The sequence below is a fragment of the Lutra lutra genome, chromosome 4 (genome assembly GCF_902655055.1).
Source record: "Lutra lutra chromosome 4, mLutLut1.2, whole genome shotgun sequence".
Classification (NCBI taxonomy): Eukaryota; Metazoa; Chordata; class Mammalia; order Carnivora; family Mustelidae; genus Lutra; species Lutra lutra.
The window spans coordinates 68,677,616-68,699,418 of NC_062281.1; the positions used below are offsets into that span (position 1 = coordinate 68,677,616).

A 21,803-nucleotide genomic window follows, 5' to 3' on the forward strand; every position below is an offset into this window, starting at 1 on the left:
TCAGATTTTGTGGTGTTTCTTTTTCCTGCATCTGTTGAGATAATCATAATTTTTATCCTTGTTTTATTAATGTGGTATATCACATTGATTTGCAGATGTCAAACCATCCTTGCATCCCTGGAATAAATCCCATTTGATCATGGTGTATGACCCTTTTAACATACTAAATTCTGTTTGCTAGTACTTTGTTGAGGATTTTTGCATCTATTTGCATTGGGGATAGTGACCTGTAGTTTCTTTTTATGTGGTTTGTCTTTTAGTATCAGGGCAGTGCTGGCCTCTGTAATCTTTATTATTTCCTTCCTTCTACTAACTAGATACAAACTTAGGTAGCTTATTTGGGATTTTTGTTTCTTGAGGTAGACTTTCTTTAGCCATGAACTTCCCTCTTGGAACTGCCTTTTGTTGCATTCTATGGCTTTTGCAAAGTTGTTTCATTTTTCATTTGTCTTAAAGTGTTTAATTTTCTCTTTGATTTCTTCATTGACTTAATGTTTAATAATGTTTTTTAGTCTCCATATTTTTGTGTTTTTACCAGTTTTAATGTAAATGATTTCTAGTTTCATACTGTTAACTGTTAGAAAAAAAGAGGCCTGATATTGAATTTATTTAAACTTTTGTGGCTTAACGTGATCGCTCTTGGAGAATGTTCTGTGTATAATTGAAAAGAATCTGTATTCTACAGTTTGGGGGAATGGAATGTTTTGTATCAAGTCCATCTGGTCTAATGTGTCATTTAAGGCCAGTGTTTGCTTATTTTCTCTCTGGATGATCTATCCATTGATGTAAGTGGGGGTCTTAGTGGCTCCTACTATTAAAATACTACTGTCACTTTCTTTTATGTTTATGTCTCAATATTTTGCTTTCTATATTTATATGCTCCTGTGTTGGCTGCATAGGTATTTATAAGTGTTAGATCCTCTTGGATCAACCCCTTTATCATTATGTAATGCCCTTGTCTTTTGTTACAGTCTTGGTCTTTTTTTTTTTTTGAAGATTTTATTTATTTGCAAAAAAAACAAGCATGAGGGGGGTGGGGGATGAGCAACGAGGGAGGGACACACTGACTCTGCTGAGCATGGAGCCTGATGCAGCCCACCTCAGGACCCCAATATCATGACCTGAGCCAAAATCAAGAGTTGGACACTTAAACAGACTGAGCCACATGTTTGCCCCCTAGTCTTTGCTATTTTGTATGATATGTGTATTGTTAACATTAGCCTTCTTACTGTTTGTTTGCATGGAATAACTTTCTTCATCCTGTCACTTCCAACAGATGTGTCTTTAGATCTGAAATAAGTTTTTTTTATTTATGTATTTGACAGATCACAAGTAGGCAGAGAGGCAGGCAGAGAGAGAGGAGGAGGCAGGCTCCCCACTGAGCAGAGAGTCCGATGCGGGGCTCGATCCCAGGACCCTGGGATCACGACCTGAGCTGAAGGCAGAAGCTTTTTTTTTTTTTTTTTTTTTTTTTTTAAAGATTTTATTTGACAGAGATCACAAGCAGGCAGAGAGGCAGGTAGAGAGAGAGGAGGAAGCAGGCTCCCTGCTGAGCAGAGAGCCCGATGCGGGGCTCGATCCCAGGACCCTGAGATCATGACCTGAGCCGAAGGCAGCGGCTTAACCCACTGAGCCACCCAGGCGCCCCTGAAATAAGTCTCTTATAGGCAGCCAGCAAATACGTGCGTCTTTTTTTAAAATGCACCCAGCCACCCCCTCATAGGTAACATGCTTATCTCCATTTTGTTTAGTTCTTTTTCTCAGGTTTTGTCCTATTCTTTTGTTTGCCTTTCTTTGCTTCTATAAAGTAGGCAAAACAGCTACTCATCCCAATCCTGAAGGAGTGGCCGTGTGTAGGAATGCTCTGTGCAGACTGCAGCTGCCTGACAGCTTTGCATGGTGAGCCGGAATGGAAGCAGGCACAGGCCAGGGATATCCTATGCACACTATGCTAGGGCCACCTTTGGGAGGAATGGCTCAAGCTAGTGGGGGCCTGAGGCTCACTGGGGTGGCCCAGCAGGTTGGCTAGAGTGCCTGGACTCTGCTCCAGTCTATACTATCAAGATGGAAGGGGAACATAAACAATGGTAACTAGCAGTGCTTTCCACCTGAGGCCCAGCAGTTTCTCCACCATTCTTCTGACAGCTGTAGTTAGTAAATGGCTCTCCTTCACTCATGGGCTAATTGCCCTTTAAACCAGTTTTTTTGCTGTGCCCCAGGTGGACAAATCTGCACACCGGCTCACCCAGGATATCCCTCCTTATGTAATTTGCCGCACTGGGGTTGGGGTTCCTGTCATTACTACCTCTCACCTACCTTTCTCTCTGTGGTCCCTCTCTCTTCCATTGTACAGAAGCCATTCAGTCAGCCCTTAGTTCTTCAAGAACAATTGTTTTATATGTAAATTTGAGTTTAGCAGCTTTCTAAGCTCTCTAAACCACTATCCTGGACTGCCTCCCAAAAGTCTACTTCTGCCTCATTCTATCCCTCAGAGAAAACTCCCTAATTTTGGAGTTGTTAGAAGGATGGTTTTTCCAAAGTATTTGTTTCTGGTAGTTGTTACCTCACGTTGTATTCTTCATCATTGAGACACAGACTCCAGAACTAGATATATCAAGAAAACAGGATTCTTGCACAGACCGGCCCGTGACTTCTGCTCCACCACAAGTCTGTGCAAGCAGTATCCAGGATGACACCGAGCAGAAATCAGTCTACTGGAAACTACAGCACCCTCACGTAAAATCATGTGAGTAGTAATTATTTAGCTATCTACCACTCATAGAATGCATTCAAACTTATTTCATGTAATCCTCAATGACTGAGCTGAGCATTATTCCTGTTTTGAAAACACAATGACTTGTAGAACTCCCAAGTCCAGCGCTCTCTGACTCCCATTCAGTATGTATATATAGTGCATCTCGGACTAGTCAGATCATAGGAGACAAAACATACTAGTTACTTTACATTTTATAGCTGAGGCTCAGAAAGTTTATTTTTATCATCTTTCACTTAAGGCATTGTGCTGAGTGGGAGAAACAGACTGGTGAGTAAGTGGCAACAGTTTTCCACCTTCAGAATACAGAAAGTAAATTCTAAAGAATCTGCATGTACGATATAAGAGAATCTTACCCATTAAAAAATAATACATATGCCTTGTGGTCCAAGGAAAACATAAGTTTGCTTTATTTTAAAACAGTAACTTCCTTCAATTGGAGAAGTGGCCAAAATTCAATACTGATACAAATTCTTAGGAGGTCAAAATATGTAATTCAGGCAAATTTTCTGAATTTTTTTAAAGGCAGAATTTATAAACCAGAAACAATGTAATCAACAACATATGTAAAATAAGTCACAGTTCAAATTTAAGCTGAGTAACATTTGCTAATATTGAGAACATTGCACGTATTTTCAATAACTTAAAAGTAAATTCTCCTCTTCCTATCTTCACTTCTTTTTCTAGATTTAAGTAAATCCAAATATTTACTCATGGTAAGAGATTCTGGCATTAACTATGAGTTTAACAGAAATACAGAAAACCATAAAGATTATCAAGCATTCACAAATGATCAGGTATAGCAATTCCTCAGAAGCCCTCAATGAGAAAGGCTGTTCTCCATTTTCTAATAGCACCTAAGGTTTGCTGCATTCAAATTCAACAGAACAGCACTCTGACCAATGATAAACTTATATGAAATTCTTTTGCCTATTCAAGGTTTCATTATAAAGCTACTATATTTGACCAATATTAAAAATCTTAAAACTCCATTATATTACCATTTCCATTATGTATTACCTTAGCAACAAGTTATCTTTATGATGCCATTTATTCAACTGGAAAAAAAAAAAAGATGGTACATTGTGGTTTCCACCTGTTATAGATTTAATTCAGTAATCTGATTTCTCACTATAGGAAAACTAATATTTTCTTTTTCAGTGCTGGACAGCACTAAAGTGAAAGCAGCTTTCATAGTCCCTGACTTCCCTTTAAATGAAAGCATTATGGAATTTTCAGCAGTGAACATTATCTGGTTCCTACTTTGAACCCCATCTCCAAGGAAATGAGAGAATCTAAGGTAAAAGTCCTATTCAAGGCAAAAAGGTTCCAATCCAAAATATTTCACTCCAACAACCTGTGTTCCATCATTTAGTAAATGATCAATGACAACTAATGATGGTAACAGTACCTTCACTGACATCATTATTAAAATCTACATACTATTTTATATCCAAATATATGCATATAAAATATCTGCACAGATAAATTAGTGTTAAAAATTAAAAACTCAACATCTACAAATGTCCTTTCTTCTGAAATCTATATAATTGTTCTCAAGAGTAGAAACCTGAACATCCTGACTATACATTAAAAACACATGTCTGAATACATGTTATGGAAAACTTCAGAACTAATCTCACCCAAGGGGGGGGAAAAAAAAACAAAACCCACAAACTTAGAGTGCTTTTGTTATTGCTGAATCTAATTAGACTTAAAGGAGACCACTGAATACTAAATTCAGGTATTTACTAAATAGTGTTGATTTCTACTTGTCAAACAGCCCTAACAAACCAACAGGATAGTTTTTCTCTGCTCACTATTAGGAAGTTGAAACATTTTCAATTAAAGCCTTCATTTTTCCTGTAGATTTCAACATGTGTGGCCCAAACTGGAAAAGAAACAAAAAAAGTATAAATAAAAACATTGGTTCAGGTCAAAGTAATGATACCCTCCCCTCCTAATCATGGATCAAAGGTGTGGGTAGGTTCTGCATGAAAAACCAAGCAGCTAGATAATAGTAAAACCATGAACTGAACATGACACATTAACAAGGAAAGCAAATTACTTCCTAGAAAACTATAACCATCTTAGCAAGACCATAAGCTTTAGTCTAATTTTACGTCTCTGAGTAAAAGAATGAAGTATGAGGTTTCCTTTTTTCAATGTCTAAAGAGTTTCAAAGATGCTACAATTTCTAAGATACCTGCTTCTCTAGAATGGATAAGCACATATACCACGTGACAGTAAAGGGAATGTATAAATTAGTATTTGAGTTTCCATAAAATAAGCTCAATCTCCCCTATGACCTGAAACATCCTGCAAGGAAGGTCCACGTTGATCTCACCCACATCAGACTACTTTCACAAGGCCCCCTAAAGGAAAATGATCTTTACTTTTTGAATTCTCCTCCACAACATACATACTGTCCTAAGATATAAATTTTAGTATAATGAATTTCGCTTCATTATGCTTACACAGAAATCAAGCACAGCATGGAAAACTTAACACTGGAGATGCTAAGCAGTGAAGCCAAGAGTTGGCTTTTGCTTCCGTTTTTATGCTCTTCTAGAAATCTACTCGTGGGTAGGGGCTAAATCCCATAGCACATCCTTCTGAATTTTGCTAAGGCCACAGCTCAATGTCACAAAATACAGGTGGCTCAGTAATGGAGTAAACTGCCATGCTGTACGAGGGAAGAGGTGACCCAATACTCACCAACACTGTTTCTGAGGTGGTGTCTGATGCAGGTTTGGGAATTCCTTTTTCAATTTCACCTTGACTATCGCTTCGATATCGATAAGCAAATTTCTTTTTCAGAGCCTCTGCTATGAGGGCAGCTGGGTCAGTAGCATCCACCGTTTTGGGCTTTATATCCTGTTCTGACCTTAAGGAGTGAACAGAAACCAAGGGGACATTTCAGTATGCTGGCATCCTTCCAAGAAGTCCACTGTGTGCCCGCACATGCTTGATGGCACGTCTCTAGCATCACAGATCCCCAATGAACTTACTGACAAACACTGAGAGAAGTGAGACAGAAACCCTAGATTTAAGGCTCAGTAAAAGAACACAAAGATGCCCAAGGAATAGCTACTCAATTCAATTCAAGAGCACACAGTGTGCTCTCCCTTCAGGGCAATTACAGTTCCATTCTCCCAAAGCCTAGTGATCACCACAGTGCGCATACAACACAGCTTTACTGAATGAAGGACTGGACAATAACAAAGGCTTTACATAAAAGAACTTTAAATGTAATGGGGGAAAGACAAAGTGTAACCTAGAAATGACTGCTAATTTCTTAGATAAAAACTAAGAATTTTTTTTTTAAAACTAAAAACTAGAACTATTCATGGTAATCATGTTATAAAACAAAGTTCTCAAGGAGTCTAGTACTTTGTTTTACAAAACACAACAAAAATAAAGAAGTGTGAGAGAAGGTAAACATATTCTCACCTTTTTACTGACCGAAGTTTTACACTGTTCATATCTTTAAGGATCTCTAGCATATTTGGCATATCAGGTTTCTTTGGACTGCTCTTAACCAAAGTCTTCCCAGCACAGGCTTTTTTCTCTCTTCGCTCTTTTATCAGGTCAATAGCTGATGATACACTTTGGTGGAGCCCTGATGGGGGAAGGGGTGGGGGAGGTGGGGGCGGCGGCGGTGGTGGTGGTGGAATAGAGGATGGTGGTGTAGTAACAGATGTGGCAGGATCTAAGTCACCTACAGAAATAAGGAAAAATCAATTTAATCTTGATGGTAACAGGCAAATAAAATACTTTTAACAGGGGCACCTGAGTGGCTCAGTGGGTTAAAGCCTCTGCCTTCAGCTCAGGTCATGATCCCAGGACCCTGGGATCGCCCCGTGTCAGGCTCTCTGCTCAGCGGGGAGCCTGCTTTCCCTTCCTCTCTCTCTGCCTGCCTCTCTGCCTACTTGTGATCTCTGTCAAATAAATAAAAAAAATCTTAAAAAAAAAAAAAAATAAATAAAACACTTTTTAACAGCAAAATTATGTTAAGGACTTTTGTATACCTGAGATCAATATGCTTGAAAGAAAGTTAAGGGAGTAAAGGAAGTTTCGATTACTTGGTTAGAATCTTGAATACCTGCATCTAATCCCAAACTCTCCAGATGGAAAAGTTCCACTTAACAGGGGTGTTTTTGTGATCTCAAATGTTCAAGCCTGGCTATTGCTCACTCTCTAACTACTTTTAGATAAAATATAAAACAGTGTGCACTATATAAACATCTTCAACATAGTTTGACAATTCAGTACTGTATTTGAAAAAACTGGTAAATTTGTGATTCATTTTAGGAATATATATATGTAAGACTTACTGGGCATTTAAAGTTTTAAGGCTTATTATTCAACAAATTTCTGAAAGAAGAAAAAGTGTTACTTTTCAAAACAGTAACCAAGGTAAGAGTTAAAGTGATAACAAAATAAGGATGTAAAAATTCATCTTTCTGCATAACGAGAGGGCATAGTTGTTCACTGGTTGAACTGTACTGATTAGGGGGAGCTCAATGCAAAATTTTTACTCAAGGGGTTTTGACTGTAAATAGAACATTTAATAACATAAATCTCCAAACTGCCTCACTACAGCAGTTTTCATAGTCTGCCGGAAGAGGGAGGTAAAGCAAAAGAGAAATTCAATTGAAAAGTTAAAAGCAAAGGCAGGACTTCTGGATTTCAAAAAGTTACATGCAAATTTCATTTAAGTAACCAATTACTTCTTAAGCACTCAGTGCCCAGAGTGCATCTGCTCTCTGTCCATCTTGGCAGTACACAGGCTGGATGAGGTTTCCGTGTTGGATTACATTAAACTCTAGGAGCATAAGTGGCTCGGAAGCAGAGTAACTGTCCTTATCCTTTAACCTTTAGAATTGGCTAATTCTGAGTCTAGCCAGGCCTCAGGAACACCACTAGGAAAAACAACTACTACTTGCCAACAGGTTGATGGGCTAGGATTTCAAGGCTATGGTTTCTTCTCCAAATTAACAATGCACACCAATAAAAGCAAACAGTACTAAACCAGGAGTCACAGGACCTGAATTCAGTTTCTACTCTGGGCAAGAGGAAGACAAATGATTATTAAGTAGCTACCATGTGCTAAAGGCACTGTATATAATCTCCACATTTACTATCACAACTCCACCATATAGGTACTATTGGCCCATTTTAGAGCAGAAGAGGGAGGGAGAAAGGCCTAGGACTTGTCTTACAATATGCAGGTAAGTAACAGCACTCAACCCTGTCAGGGCTCTTTTGAGATTACTCCACGGCTGATAAAATTGGTGCCATAATCACAGACAAAAGTGTCCCAAGTGCATTCACATAACAGCAATCCAACTTTATGAATTTAAGTACTTTCCCAAATTCATTCTCTCTGATAGCATCAAAATTGCTCAAAACCACAAAAACCACTTAAACTTGACTGGGTCCTAGACTAAACCATGGAGAAGACTGATCTTTGGTTTTTTAACAACCCCAGGGCTATTACTTGCTAATACCTTTTAAAATTAGTGGCATTCTCCTAACTTCCAGTTCACTGGTTAAATGTGCGATTTACAGACCTGTAAAGAGATTTTGCTGTTCTTGCAGGGTTACAATTTTGGCAATCTGAGCTCTGAGAGCAGCAAGTTCATTTTCAAGAGCACAGATCTTCTGCAATGCTTCCTCATTTGCTAGTGCTGTCTTCTGTTGAGGATCTTCTGGAGACAGGTCTGGTAAGGAAAACTGCCTGCTTGGCGGCTTCTCAAAGAAAGGAAGGTCATCCTGGAGAGGTTGCCTTGATCTGACCTCTGTCCTGCAAGAAAGAAAAAGGATGGCTAGATCAAAGGGTTTGTAAGGAAATATAAGGATCATTACCAATTAATCAGAACATGGTATCTGAGAAATACTTTTCAGACTGACTCCCCTCCCATAAGTTTCAAAACAACAAAGTACTTATCAACCTGATGCAGGTACATACCAAGCCAGGTTTCTTACTGCCATCATTCTTCATTTCTATGTAATATGCACAAACCTACACTGTCAGGAGCATCACAGATTCCAACAACGTTTTTGCTAATCCATGTTTTGAGTAGGTTTGAACTAAGGTGAAGAAACTCTTAATGTTCTTAAAAATGGTAAACTAATTACTGGTTTCATTTGACAACAAAATCAAATGAGTAATTCAGTAGCCTTTTGCCAGGATCTTGGGCTTCTGCATTTCAACTCAGTGTTTTCCACGTATGATGTTTCAACAAATTTCAAGACATAGTGTTAACAATATGGCCCAAACACAGCATCAGAAACTGAAAAGGAGGGACAAGAATGAACTGAACCCATGAAGTAACTACATACACAGTCTCATTTTTTCACCTGGGTTTAAAGAAGTTTTTTACTAAGCACTGCTCCATAGTTACAAATATAAGTCTTTTGAGGCTGAGAATAAAATTCAGATTTCTTTTCAACCATCAATTTATACGCTCAGCTGTTTCATCCTATTTTTCTACAATTGGGTTTTCTGGGCCTTTAAGCCCTTTGTTCTTCCAGCTTTACTGAGGTAAAATTGACAGTTGTATTTACCTAAGGTGTACAGAATGATGATCTGAGTACACATTTTGAAATAATCACCACAATCAAGTTAATGAACATATCCCAGGTTCCCTCAGTTTCATGTGGTCATGTGACTGAGTTTTAGCTAACAAGATGTAGGCAGATGTTGATAGGAGAGGACTCCATGAGAAAGTCCTTTCATCTCTTGCCCCACCCCCATTCCTTGCTCCTGAGTCTTGAGTACAAGGTGATGACTGGACTTGAGAGTCCCAGACAGCCAAAGGCTAACCTGGGCGTAGAAGCCAATGCTAAGGATGGCAGAGAGCCTATCTGGGTCCCTGTGAACACTGTAGAGCCACTGTCAGTTTCAGACTATCTACTCTGGATATTTTTGATTTGAGAGAAATAAACTTCCATCTTGTAGAAGGCGCCATTATTTGGGGCTTCTCTGTTACATGTACTCAAACCTAATCCTGTTATAAAACCATCATTAAATTCTATTTTAATTTTCCTTTACCTGGATATTGGTATTTTATTTTTGCTTGACAAGTGTTATAATTCTTCATTCTACCTTGTGTACTAAATGAAGGAATTCTTGGACCTTTAGCTTTTGGTTTTCCCTGAATTCGGAAGTTTTTCTTCATTATTTAATTTTGCTTATGCTCTCTTAATTTACCATACATGGAGGATGCCTGTAAACTTTTTTTCCCGTAATATTATTAAACAAAAATATCTGGAGACTAAATAGCTCAGTTGTCCCCTAGCCTTAGCTTAACTAGCAAGAAACTTTAAAAATACTAACTTTAGGGGCGCCTGGGTGACTCAGTCATTAAAGCATCAGCCTTCAGCTCAGGTCATGATCCCAGGGCCCTGGGATTGAGCCCTGCATTGGGCTCCCTGCTCCTTAGGAAGCCTGCCTCGCCCTCTCCCACTCCCCCTGCTTGTGTTCCCTCTCTGTCAAATAAATAAATAAAATCTTTAAAAAAAAAAAAGACTGAGTTTATTAATTTTAAGTTGGGTATCTGTGGGATAGAGGAATAGGTTTGGCTTACAAAGCTTTAATTACCATTCCGCTGCTTACCTCCACACTGGGAAGAAACAGGTGATGAAATTTCTTTAAAAGTACATGAAGACTAAACAATGGTAAAAACTTCTTTAAGGAATAGTACCTATATTCTGATTACATACATTAATATGTTCTTTGAAAGATTACATGTTATATAAGTTATAGATTAGATGCATGTGCTCTAATCACCTGCAATAAAGAAAATTTTAATAAGGCACTGTCATTTTTTTAATTTATTTCTTTGCAAAAGGGCATGCACACACTTTGCTTTAAAAAAATGAACCCAGGGGCGCCTGGGTGGCTCAGTGGGTTAAAGCCTCTGCCTTCCGCTCAGGTCATGGTCCCGGGGTCCTGGGATCGAGCCCCGCATCGGGCTCTCTGCTCCGCGGGGAGCCTGCTTCCTCCTCTCTCTCTCTCTGCCTGCCTCTCTGCCTACTTGTGATCCCTGTCAAATAAATAAATAAATAAATATTTAAAAATGAACCCAAAAGAATGAATCTTTTTGTATCTGGGGATAGGAGAATGATGGTTTGTTTTCCTATTATGTATGAACACAGAAATTTCTTCAAGTCTATACTGTAACAGCAAATAAATTCTGGATACCAGAATCTATAGTGTCACTCATCAAAAAATGATGTTATAATACTGCTTATTCAAAAACTAGTGGTTTTTTTTTAAGTTTTAAGTAATTTCGATATACAACAAGGGCGCGAACTCATGACCCCAAGTTCAAGAGTTGCATGCTCTTCCAACAGAGCCGGCCAAATGCCCCCTAGTGGTCACTTTAGTAGACAATATTTTCCCACTTAAAATTCTACAGATTTCAGGATCCAAAAGTTTTAAATGACTGTAAGTTTGTCTTAAAAATGTTACCATTCAAGTAAGCTGAAGTTCAAATCCCATGAACATTTACTCTTCAATATCCAGAATTAGAACAAGATAATATGACAATTTGCATTAAGAGATCAACTAATCAACTATAAATCATGTTTGAACAGCTTACTTCAAAATATCTTCTTGCCAAAATGAATTGAGAGAATTAATGAATATTGAACAGCAACTGCAATGTTAAAAAAAAGAAGTTACTCTATCTCCCCAAAACTCCTACAGATCAGTTTTTTTTTTATTTTCTACTGAAAATTAAGGACAAAACACTATTTTCTTTTAACATTTTATTTATTTATTTGAAAGAGAGAGAGAGAGACAGAGAGAGCATGAGCGAGAAGGTCAGAGGGAGAAGCAGACTCCCCGTGGAGCTGGGAGCCCGATGCGGGACTCGATCCCGGGACTCCAGGATCATGACCTGAGCTGAAGGCAGTCGCCCAATCAACTGAGCCACCCAGGCGCCCAACACTCACTATTGTTAATCTTGAAAACAAGTGTGCCAGGATAACAGGGAAAAAGTTTAGTCCTTTAGGAAAATAATTTAAGTAACAGTGTCAGATCATCTGTATTTCTATCCTATTTTTATTTCCTTATGTGAAATACTGTTAATGGTTATGACCATACACAGTAATTATAGTAAATGTTGAACTTTAAATGTGGATTTTTATTTTATTTTTTTAAGATTTTATTTATTTGACAGACAGAGATCACAAATAGGCAGAGAGCGGGGTGGGGAGCAGGCTCCCTGTGGAGCAGAGAGCCGGATGCGGGACTCGATCCCAGGACCCTGGGATCATGACCTGAGCCGAAGGCAGAGGCTTTAACCCACTGAGCCACCCAGGCACCCCTAAATGTGGATTTTTAGAAGCTGAAAACGGAAAGTAATCCTGGAATGATTATGTCTTCTCAAAGCCACAGAAAGATTTGACATTTATAGGAGCGCAAGAACCAAAAACAAAAAAATCCAAGACGTTGTTCTGCAATATTCTTGTATATGGAAAATATTCAGATTTTATGAAATTCTCAGACATGTTCCTTCCTTTAAAAATGCATACACCCTTTCCCACAGACATGTTCTATAAGACATCTGACAATTCATTCTCAGAACCAATGTGTTCTGTCATCCTTCAAAGGGCTAGTAAAAGCTACAATACAGAGGCAGAATTAATCCAAATGAAGAAAAATGATCTTTTCTAAAATCCGTATGTATAATTCTGAGACCTTTTAAAGAAACAAAGCAAATATAAAACAAAAACAACAAAAAGAAGGATCAAGTATGGATGTCCCAAAAGCAGAAGACAAATCATGATCATCTCTTAAAAACCATTTTCTGAAAACAAAAACAAAAACAACAACAACAACAAAAAACCCACCATTTTCTGCATCCCAACTTCTACAGGTTGAGATTTCTACCTTTTTTGAGTTTGGCTCCAAAATGCCTTATGGCAAGCTCCTGTTCAGAGTGGTACTGCACAAGAGTTTTCTAGCTCTCTTATATCTTAAATGATATTATCAAGGGCAGCCACTTTTGGAGTACAACTTCGATAAATACGAAGGGGTTTTTAAGCTCGCTAACCATTTCAAAGAAAATTCTAAATTAAATATAATGCACCTCTGAAGTCCTTTCTATCACACAGTTAATGAAAAATCAAAATCTGAGTTCATTTTAAATTAGCCATTGCCCTATGAAAGACGATATTCCTAGGATGATTGTTACTAACTCTCCCACACCTTTTTAGTTTAGAGAATATTCCAGAAAGATAAAAATATTCTCTCTTGTCAACAGGATCCAGGGAGGGGGGGAAAAGCAGCAATTTAGTTCCCTGAAAACATAAAGTCTCTTTTCAAAGTGCATAAGTAGCTGAATAGACAACTGGACAGGGAAATTATTTTCAGGGGCAAGTAATCCATTAAAGGATCTATAGTGGGGAGTAAGGCAGGACTTTTCTAAGGCTACAGACCCAGATGACCACTGCATTAGCTGTTTTAGACTCTATTCTTGTTTTGGCATTTTAAAAGCTGGACCTTCCTAAAAGTGATTATTTAATAAGAATAACATTAAATCCATATATTTAATGCAGTACTGACTGTAGTATCTTACTGATGTATATTATCAATTAACATCTAGTGTCAATTAATTAAAATTAAAATAGGAATGAGTAACAACTGCTTTTTGCTGTGCTGTGAATAGGAAACGGTCTTGCTCCAGTCTACAGAGTTTCCTGGTCTACCCTCACATCTGTGGAGCTGTGGCAAACCAGCCAGCTTGCATGCTGAGTCATCTCCTTTGGAATCTTGTTAATCAAGGTCCTCCTCTATGAGGTCAGAGTTCCTCCCCAAAATTCCTTGAACAGCACATTCCATTCTATACTCACATTGAAATTTGAAAAATTAAACTGGATATCTTCAGTCAAATCCTCAATCTCACTTTGCTATCCTTATATCGCAGATTTTTATAAATATGTTCATCTTGGTCATTAGATTACAATCAATCTGGTAAGCAAAGGGGCTACCTTTAATACTTTCAAGTCCTATGAACCTATAAATTTGCATTTGCTGCATACTCATTTTGATATGTATGTGGCACTCAGAATCAAGAAGATACAATTAGATTAATATAAAATAAACAACAGATATTGAACTTGAAATATTCCAATATTCCTTAAATATTCTTCTACTCCAAAAGCTATCAAATACTTGATGACAATGTCTATGTTGTCTACTAAGAAGCCACAGAGATTATAGTCTTTAATTTCATCACACATAATACAAATGCTATGCTGCGTACATATCTAAAGATACACATTCTCCTTAGGCTACTACTATGAAAGAAAACAAATGGATTATCTTTTTTTTTAAAGATTTAATTTATTTATTTGACAGAGATCACAAATAGGCAGAGAGGCAGGCAGAGAGAGAGAGAGGGAAGCAGGCTCCCAGCTGAGCAGAGAGCCCAGTGCGGGGCTCGATCCCAGGACCCTGGGATCATGACCTGAGCCAAAGGCAGAGGCTTAACCCACTGAGCCACCCAGGAGCCCCAAATGGATTATCTTAAAACAAGATTGTCAGTTATATTGATCCTTTCTTTTTTTTTTAAGATTTATTTATTTGACGGAGAGAGAGAGATCACAAGCAGGCAGAGAGGCAGGCAGAGAGAGGGGGGGAGAAGCAGGCTCCCTGCTGAGCAGAGAGCCCGATGCGGGGCTCGATCCCAGGACCCTGAGATCATGACCTGAGCCGAAGGCAGAGGCTTAACCCACTGAGCCACCCAGGCGCCCCTATATTGATCCTTTCAAAGAATCTCAATGCTTCTTATAATTCTTTCCAATTCTGAGGCCATTCTGCTAATTCAAAGGGAAATGAAAATGTGTATAGAAGAGAAAAAAATGAGGCCTTACTCTGCATGCTACAGTGCTAAATTGTGATAAGTTCTTTCATGTTATCCTCTAAAATTCTCAAGACAGTTTTTGGGTTTTTTTTAAGATTTTATTTATTTGACAGAGAGAGACAGAGCACCAACAGGGGGAGAGGCAGAGGGAGAGGAGGAAGGAGAAGCAGGCTCCACACTGAGCAGGGAGCCCAATGCCATGCAGGTTCTATACCAGGAGCCTGGGATCATGACCCGAGGCAAAGGCAGACACTTAACCAATTGAGCCACCCAAGTGCCCCTCAACACAAGTATTAATTCTTCTAATATAAAGAAAAAAAAACTGAAGTTCTGTGCATTTGAAAAAAATCATTTGTACAATAACTATGAAGGGCTCTTATATAGCTATTTTCCCAGAGAAAATACTGTGACAGTTTAATGGTTAATAGAAATGTCATTAACATAAATTTGAAGGGAGAAAGAAGAAACAAGTATCTCCAATAGCTCTGGCTTTCAAACAAATACAAATATGAGAGGCAGAGAAACACTCAAACTGAAATATACAAGTTCTTGAATCTACTCTCATTCATATTATCTTTAAGATTTAAGTTACAAGGGACAGGCTGACTCAGTTGGTGAAGCATGTGACTCTTGATCTTGGGGTAGTAAGTTTAAGCCCCACACAGGGTATAGAGATTACCTAAAAATTAAATCTTTAAAAAAAAAAAAAAAGATTTAAGTTATGCTTTAAAAAAAATTTTTTTTTAATTTTTTTTATTATTTATTTGACAGAGGGATCACAAGCAGGCAGAGAGAGAGGAGGAAGCCAGCTCCCCGCTTGAGCAGAGAGCCCAATACGGGGCTCGATCCCAGGACCCTGGGACCATGACCTGAGCCAAAGGCAGAGGCTTAACCCACTGAGCCACCCAGGCACCCCTAAAAAAATTTTTTTATTACATAATCTCCATCTATAATTTGTAAATAATCAATACAAAGGGCAATATAGCACCATACTCAAAAGAAAAAGTCTGTCCAATTTTCCTAATCATGTAGGCCGTATCACTAACCCTGTAACCATGGCCATGGGCACTTCACTACCTTTGCAACTCCCTCCCTCTAGAGCACCACTCAAATCCAGCTGGGTTTCCTCTGTTTCCTTCTTTCTTTGTTCAAGTTCAGATTACCCCTACCTAGAGTACTTCCAGGCACCTTTTCAAAGACCCTTTAGCCAATTATTTTCAACATCACGGGCCAAATCCATTATTCAGATCCATTATGCCAATTCAGTTATTATTATCACAATCCCCACTAATAGCTACCCCATGTCATATCCTCTACAAACATGACATTTTTGTTAAAAGTCCTTTAGAGACTTCTCTTTCCGGGAGGATAGAGTAGACTAGTTTTCCCTATTCTTCCTCTAACTAAAACTAAAACCCCTAGACATTATACATAAAACAAATGTAGATGACTGAAAGCTGGGAAGAAGACAGAATGGCTGGGACTTTGGGATTCAAAAAAAAAAAAAACAACGTAGGAGTGAGTGCCCCAACTTTTTCTTTTGCTTCATATATCCCAGACTGGTTGCTGGAGTAATGGGTAACCCAGAAATGTCAGCGGATGCAGGGGAAAAAAAGCCCAACAAAAGCCTGCTCTCCCAGCCAAAGGACCAAGAAAAGGGTAGGCTCCCAAGAGAGAGAAGTTATATAAAAATAACTGCTCTAGGAGCACCTGGGTAGCACAGTTAAGTGTCTGCCTTTGGCTCAGGTCATGATCCCAAGGTTCTAGAACTGAGCCCTGTGTCAGGCTCCCTGCTCAGTAGGGTGTCTGCTTCTCCCTCTTCCTCTACCTCCCACTTGTGTTCGGTCTTTCTCTAATAAATTAATAAAATCTTTTAAAAAAATAGTAATAAAATAACTGCTCTACTCCAAACATCACAGAAAGCACTGTGGCCCCACTTTTACCATGCAACAAAGGCTAACTTCCATCCTTACTAGGCTGTAAAGCGGTACCTCATACTCTGCAGGATGCTGTCACAGAAAGCAGGAAGAAGGAACGTCACAAGGGCATCCCACCCCTCATAATATAGTGGAGATAATGTGGGGAGCCTCAAATTACACCCCATTCAGCAATAATGAGGCACTCACATCTGCCTGCTGGGATGGTGTCACAAGAGGCCTTGTGGAGAGCTGGCGCTCCCACCAACACCCTCAGGGGTGAATGGAGGCGTAATGGGAAACCTGGATTTCTACTCCCACCTGGCAGAAGTAAGGTGGCACCTACTCTTTCCCAGCCAGAGTGCTATTAGTGAAAAACAGCTAAAAGAACAGGTTTAGATCTAGAAAATATCTAGGTTTCAATCAAAAATCACTCTTTATACCAAGAAACCTAAAGAACATAAAATGAATGAAAAAGACAACAGATGCCAACTCTGAGAAGATAGAGATGTTAAAATCTGACATAAAGAAGCTATGATAAAAAGGTTTCAATGAGCAATTACCAGCACTCCTGAAACAGTCTCAGCAAAGCAAAAGAAAATATAAATGAGAACCAAGTAACAATTTTAGAACTAAAAAGTAAAATAACTGAAAACACAGTGGAAAGGATCAAAAACAGAATGGTGAAGACAGAGGAAAGCATCAGTGAATCTGGAGACAGAACAAGAAAAAATTAACCAATTTGAAAAGCAAAGAGCAAACAGACTAGTAAAAAATGAACAGTCTCAGTAACCTGTATGACTATAAAAAATCTAATATTTGGTTTATCAGGGTCCCAGAAGGAAAGGAGAAAAAGGGCCAGGCTGAAAAAGTACTTAAAGAAATAATGGGTAGGGATGCCTGGGTGGCTCAGTCAGTTAAGCCGCTGCCTTCAGCTCGGGTCATGATCCCAGGGTCCTGGAATCGAGTCCCATATCGGGCTTCCTGCTCAGCAAGGAGCCTGCTTCTTCCTCTGCCCCTCACCCCACTCAAGCTCTTTCTTTCTCTCTCTCTCTCTCTCAAATAAATAAATGAAATATTTTAAAAAAAGAAAAGGTGGGGCCAGCTTGGGGCCAACTGACAAGCTCAGATGAACCACAACATATCATTAAATTTCCAAAAGGCCATCAATTTAAATAACCCCTTAAACTGAAATTAAGCAATGTGAGGTTCTCTGTGACAGTGGAATGTTTGTCCCTTCACCATGTCATTATAATGTGCCTATTTTCTTGTATCACCCTAGGCTCCATGCTCTTTTTTTTAATATCACTGAATATATAAAAACACTAATTGAGGAGAGCAGAGTAGCTAAATGCCTTTAAAGTTCTCTGGTTGTCTTTATTTTTCTCTTATGACAATGTCCTTTTTTACTTTGATCATTCACAGAAGTGTGACAGCGCCTGTCTTAAAAGTTCATGACATTCCTTTGTAGAAATGAAGTAGCTCCTGTCTTTAACCAGTGATGATTTCAGACAGAGGAAAAAAAAAAAAAAAAGGCATGGAAACACCAATTTACCATCTTCGTGATTTTTTTTCAAACACATAATGCTTTCTTCAGACCCTGTTTAAGATTTGCCAAAAGCAGTGGAAACAGACTATTTCTCTCAATAAGTTAACATTTTGTTTCTTTTCATTTGTCTTAACCTAACTTGCAATCTGAACTCAAAAGAAAAGCAATTTTCCACAGGAAATAAATATTCTTTATGGTAGTTTACTCTTTATACTATTAATGGTCCGTGCTATACAGAAGGTGGTGTCTGGGAGGGAAAATTTCCCATCATTCCTCCTCATTCTTTTGGTTAGTCTAATAATTGAAGAACAGATTTTAAAAAGAGTGAGAGAGAACCTGCAGACTCTCACACTAGGCCCCAAGTTCTTACACTGACAGCAAAAGCATGACCCATAAAAGAAAAAAATTGCTAAATTGAACATTAGCAAAATTAAAAGCTTTTGCTTTGGGAAAGACTGTTAAGTAAATGAACAGACAAGCTTTCACTTGTCCCCATATATGTGGGAGAAAGGTTTACAAACTACTTATCTGACAAGGACTCATATCTAAAATAAATAAAGAACTCTTGGAGTAAACTCCAATTAGAAAATGGGGTAAGACATGAAGAGAACATTGTATCCAAAAGGATAATAAAGATGGCAGATAAACTCTTGAAAAGATGTTCAACATCATTAGCCATTAAGAAAACACAAATGAAAACCACAATGATATATACAACTCCACAACTACCAGATTGGCAAGTAAAGAAAAAAGAATGACAACACCAAAGACTGGTGAGGCTGGATCTGGATAAGCCACACATTACTAGTAGGAATATAATTGTCAGTTTCTTAAAACGTAAACATGCAACTATAGTTGACTGAGATGACCCACCAATTGCACTTACAGGCATTCATCCCAGAGAAATAAAAATTTATGTTCACTCAAAATCTGGTTCACCAATGTTCATAGCAACTTTATTGACTTTTATCAATGTCAACTCTTGCTTGTGATATTGTACCAATTTTGCTGGATGCTGCCACTGGAAAAAAATTAGGTAAAGAGTACTAGAAAAAAATTAGGTAAAGAGTACAGGAAATACAGAAAAATCTCTGTAAAATTTCTTACAACTATATATGAAGAATCTATTACTATCTCAAGATAGAAAGTTTAAAAAAATAAAATGAACATCTTTAAAAAGAAAGGCTCTTTACCTGCTAATCCTGCAATACCTGGTCTGTGTTCATCTACAGCTATGTCCTCACTTCTACTTGTCATTCAAATCAAATTCCTTCTTTGCTCTTGGATTACTTGATTCTTATTTTATCCAGCTAAAACCATTCAAATGAAATTACTCTTGCTAAAGTCAATGACAATCTTCCAACTGCAAAACAAAATTGAAACTTGCTCGTTTTTTAAATTTACCTACCCTAGTATTTGACACTCATAATTAGTTCTCCCTTCCATGAAACCTTCCTACCTCTGCTGGTTGTCCTTCCTCAGCTTTACTGTCCTCTCCTCCGAGAAGCCTTGCCAAACCTCTCTCATCCCACAGGGGCCTTCTGTATTTACTTAACAACTTTATAGTACTGACTTCCTTTTTAATCTCCTCTAGCACAAGAAATATTCCTGGAAATCAGTGTCTTGTTTTATCTCTGTATCTTTGAGGCCTAATAAGAATGAAGAGTTGAAATATGCTGCACGACTGTTCATAAGACTGAGGCATAGTCAATAATTCATTCAGACTCTTTCAAATAAATGGAAGCATCTAACTCTTACACAGTCTGTCCTTTGAAACAAAACTCGTGACTTAACTTTTAGGAAGCATTCTCCCGTAATTATACCAATTCCCTACTAAGAATCACAAGTTCCTCTGCCCCAATAAAACGCCTGCCCCCCCAAAATAAAAATTACTTATCTAAACACATTTACGATAGTTCCTTTTCGTTTAATATTAAACTCCTGAAGGGCAGGCAATTCTATGATTCATAGAGACTTAAGACAGTTACATGTCTCTAGGAACTCTACAAATACTGAGTCTTTAAAATGAACAGAAAATAAGACTGCTTGAGAAAAACAACGGGCTTAGTTACCAGAGATCAAATTACTAAAAGGAAATACTGCAAATATATCACCTTTTAAAATAATAAATACTGCATCCCAGATGATAGCCTTCCAGACTAACCTTTGTCTTGTTGAACATTCTCCTTCTTCTTGGGCTACCCATCCAACATCTGCAAAAGACACCACTGCATCTTCTCCCAGATGGTTTGGGCTCCATTCTGTTGTAGGGCTGGTGAGCTATAAGTTATAAGGAAAGTTCTTTGGTACCAAGATGTCAGAATAAAACTTAATCACCTAAAAGAAAATCATCAGCTCTGAGTTACAACCACATGGACAGTTTCTATATTTACATTGAAGGTCCCCACAAAATGGACCATTAGTTATGTCACACAGTTGCCTAGGAATGTATAACAATCTCTGAATTATAATAAAAATGGGTATTATATAGATCTGCTGTTAAAATGCTGAAAAAAGGGGCGCCTGGGTGGCTCAGTGGGTTAAGCCGCTGCCTTCGGCTCGGGTCATGATCCCAGGTCCTGGGTTCGGGCCCCGCATCGGGCTTTCTGCTCGGCAGGGAGCCTGCTTCCTCCTCTCTCTCTGCCTGCCTCTCTGCTTACTTGTGATTTCTCTCTGTCAAATAAATAAATAAAATCTTTAAAAAAAAAAAATGCTGAAAAAATATTTTTAAAAAATCCTTAAATCATGAATTTTTAAATAAAAGTATTAACTGTAAAAAACAAAAAATACTAATTGCAATAAGACAGAATTCCCTAGTTAACCTTAACCACAAAAATGAGAATATTCTGAAATTCTTGAAGTTCTTGAATTTACTTTAAAAAAAGGAAAGATAATTTAATTGAATTAAATTTGTCTTTTTATAAGTACAATGCCAATGAATATAATTTTAAAATTAAGTTACCAGATTAATACTTCCTAAAAATAAGTAACAGTAAGCTTTAAATAAATGAGAAAATGCAGACTTTGTAATTGAAGAAAAGTTAAAAAGGCCAAATAGATTTACTTATTGATGCATTTATCAAAAATGTTCTCAAGGGGCCCCTGGGTGGCTCAGCTGGTTAAACATCTGCCTTTGGCTCAGGTCATGATCCCATGGTCTTGGGATACAGCCCTGTTGGCCTCCCTGCTCAGCCTGTTTTTCCTTCTGTTTCCTTCTGTTTTTCCTTCTTCCTCTGTTTGGGGAAGTCTGTTTTTTCCTTCTGTTTCCTTCTGTTTTTCCTTCTGTTTCCTTCTGTTTTTCCTTCTTCCTCTGCCCCTTCCCCTTGCTTCATGCTCTCTCAAATAAATAAACAAAATCTTAAAAAAAAAAAAAAAAAAAGATTCTGCTATAACCCATGCTCTGTTTAAACCTTTTTTAATACTGTCATTGTCAGATCAAACTTTTGGAAGCTACACTTAAATGTAATGCTTTTTCCTCAAAGACAAAATATACCTTGCAAACACATTAATACTGAAAGAGTTAAAAATCAAAATGTCTTTAATATTATGAATAAAATTTTAATCGAACATACTGGCTGCTGGTATGCACTAGCATACCAGCATTCTGAAATAACTACCTAACATTATCAACTTAATAAAGTAGCATTAGAAAACTGACATTTTAATAACATACTAAGAGGGCG

General features: G+C 38.0%; 1 protein-coding gene across 3 annotated transcripts in view; it reads right to left on the bottom strand.

Annotated features, from left to right (window-relative positions):
- Nucleotides 1-3,159: 3,159 nt before the first annotated feature.
- MTFR1 (mitochondrial fission regulator 1) overlaps nucleotides 3,160-21,803 on the bottom strand; it is a 62,872-nt gene continuing 44,228 nt past the window's right edge. For all 3 annotated transcript variants that reach the window (XM_047726744.1, XM_047726743.1, XM_047726742.1), the window contains 5 exons: nucleotides 20,285-20,400; nucleotides 8,350-8,582; nucleotides 6,227-6,494; nucleotides 5,492-5,660; nucleotides 3,160-4,664 (listed from right to left, as the gene is read on the bottom strand). In XM_047726744.1, the coding sequence (XP_047582700.1) occupies nucleotides 4,596-4,664; nucleotides 5,492-5,660; nucleotides 6,227-6,494; nucleotides 8,350-8,582; nucleotides 20,285-20,400 (855 nt within the window). In that variant the 3' untranslated portion in view covers nucleotides 3,160-4,595. The remainder of the gene's footprint in view (nucleotides 4,665-5,491; nucleotides 5,661-6,226; nucleotides 6,495-8,349; nucleotides 8,583-20,284; nucleotides 20,401-21,803) is intronic.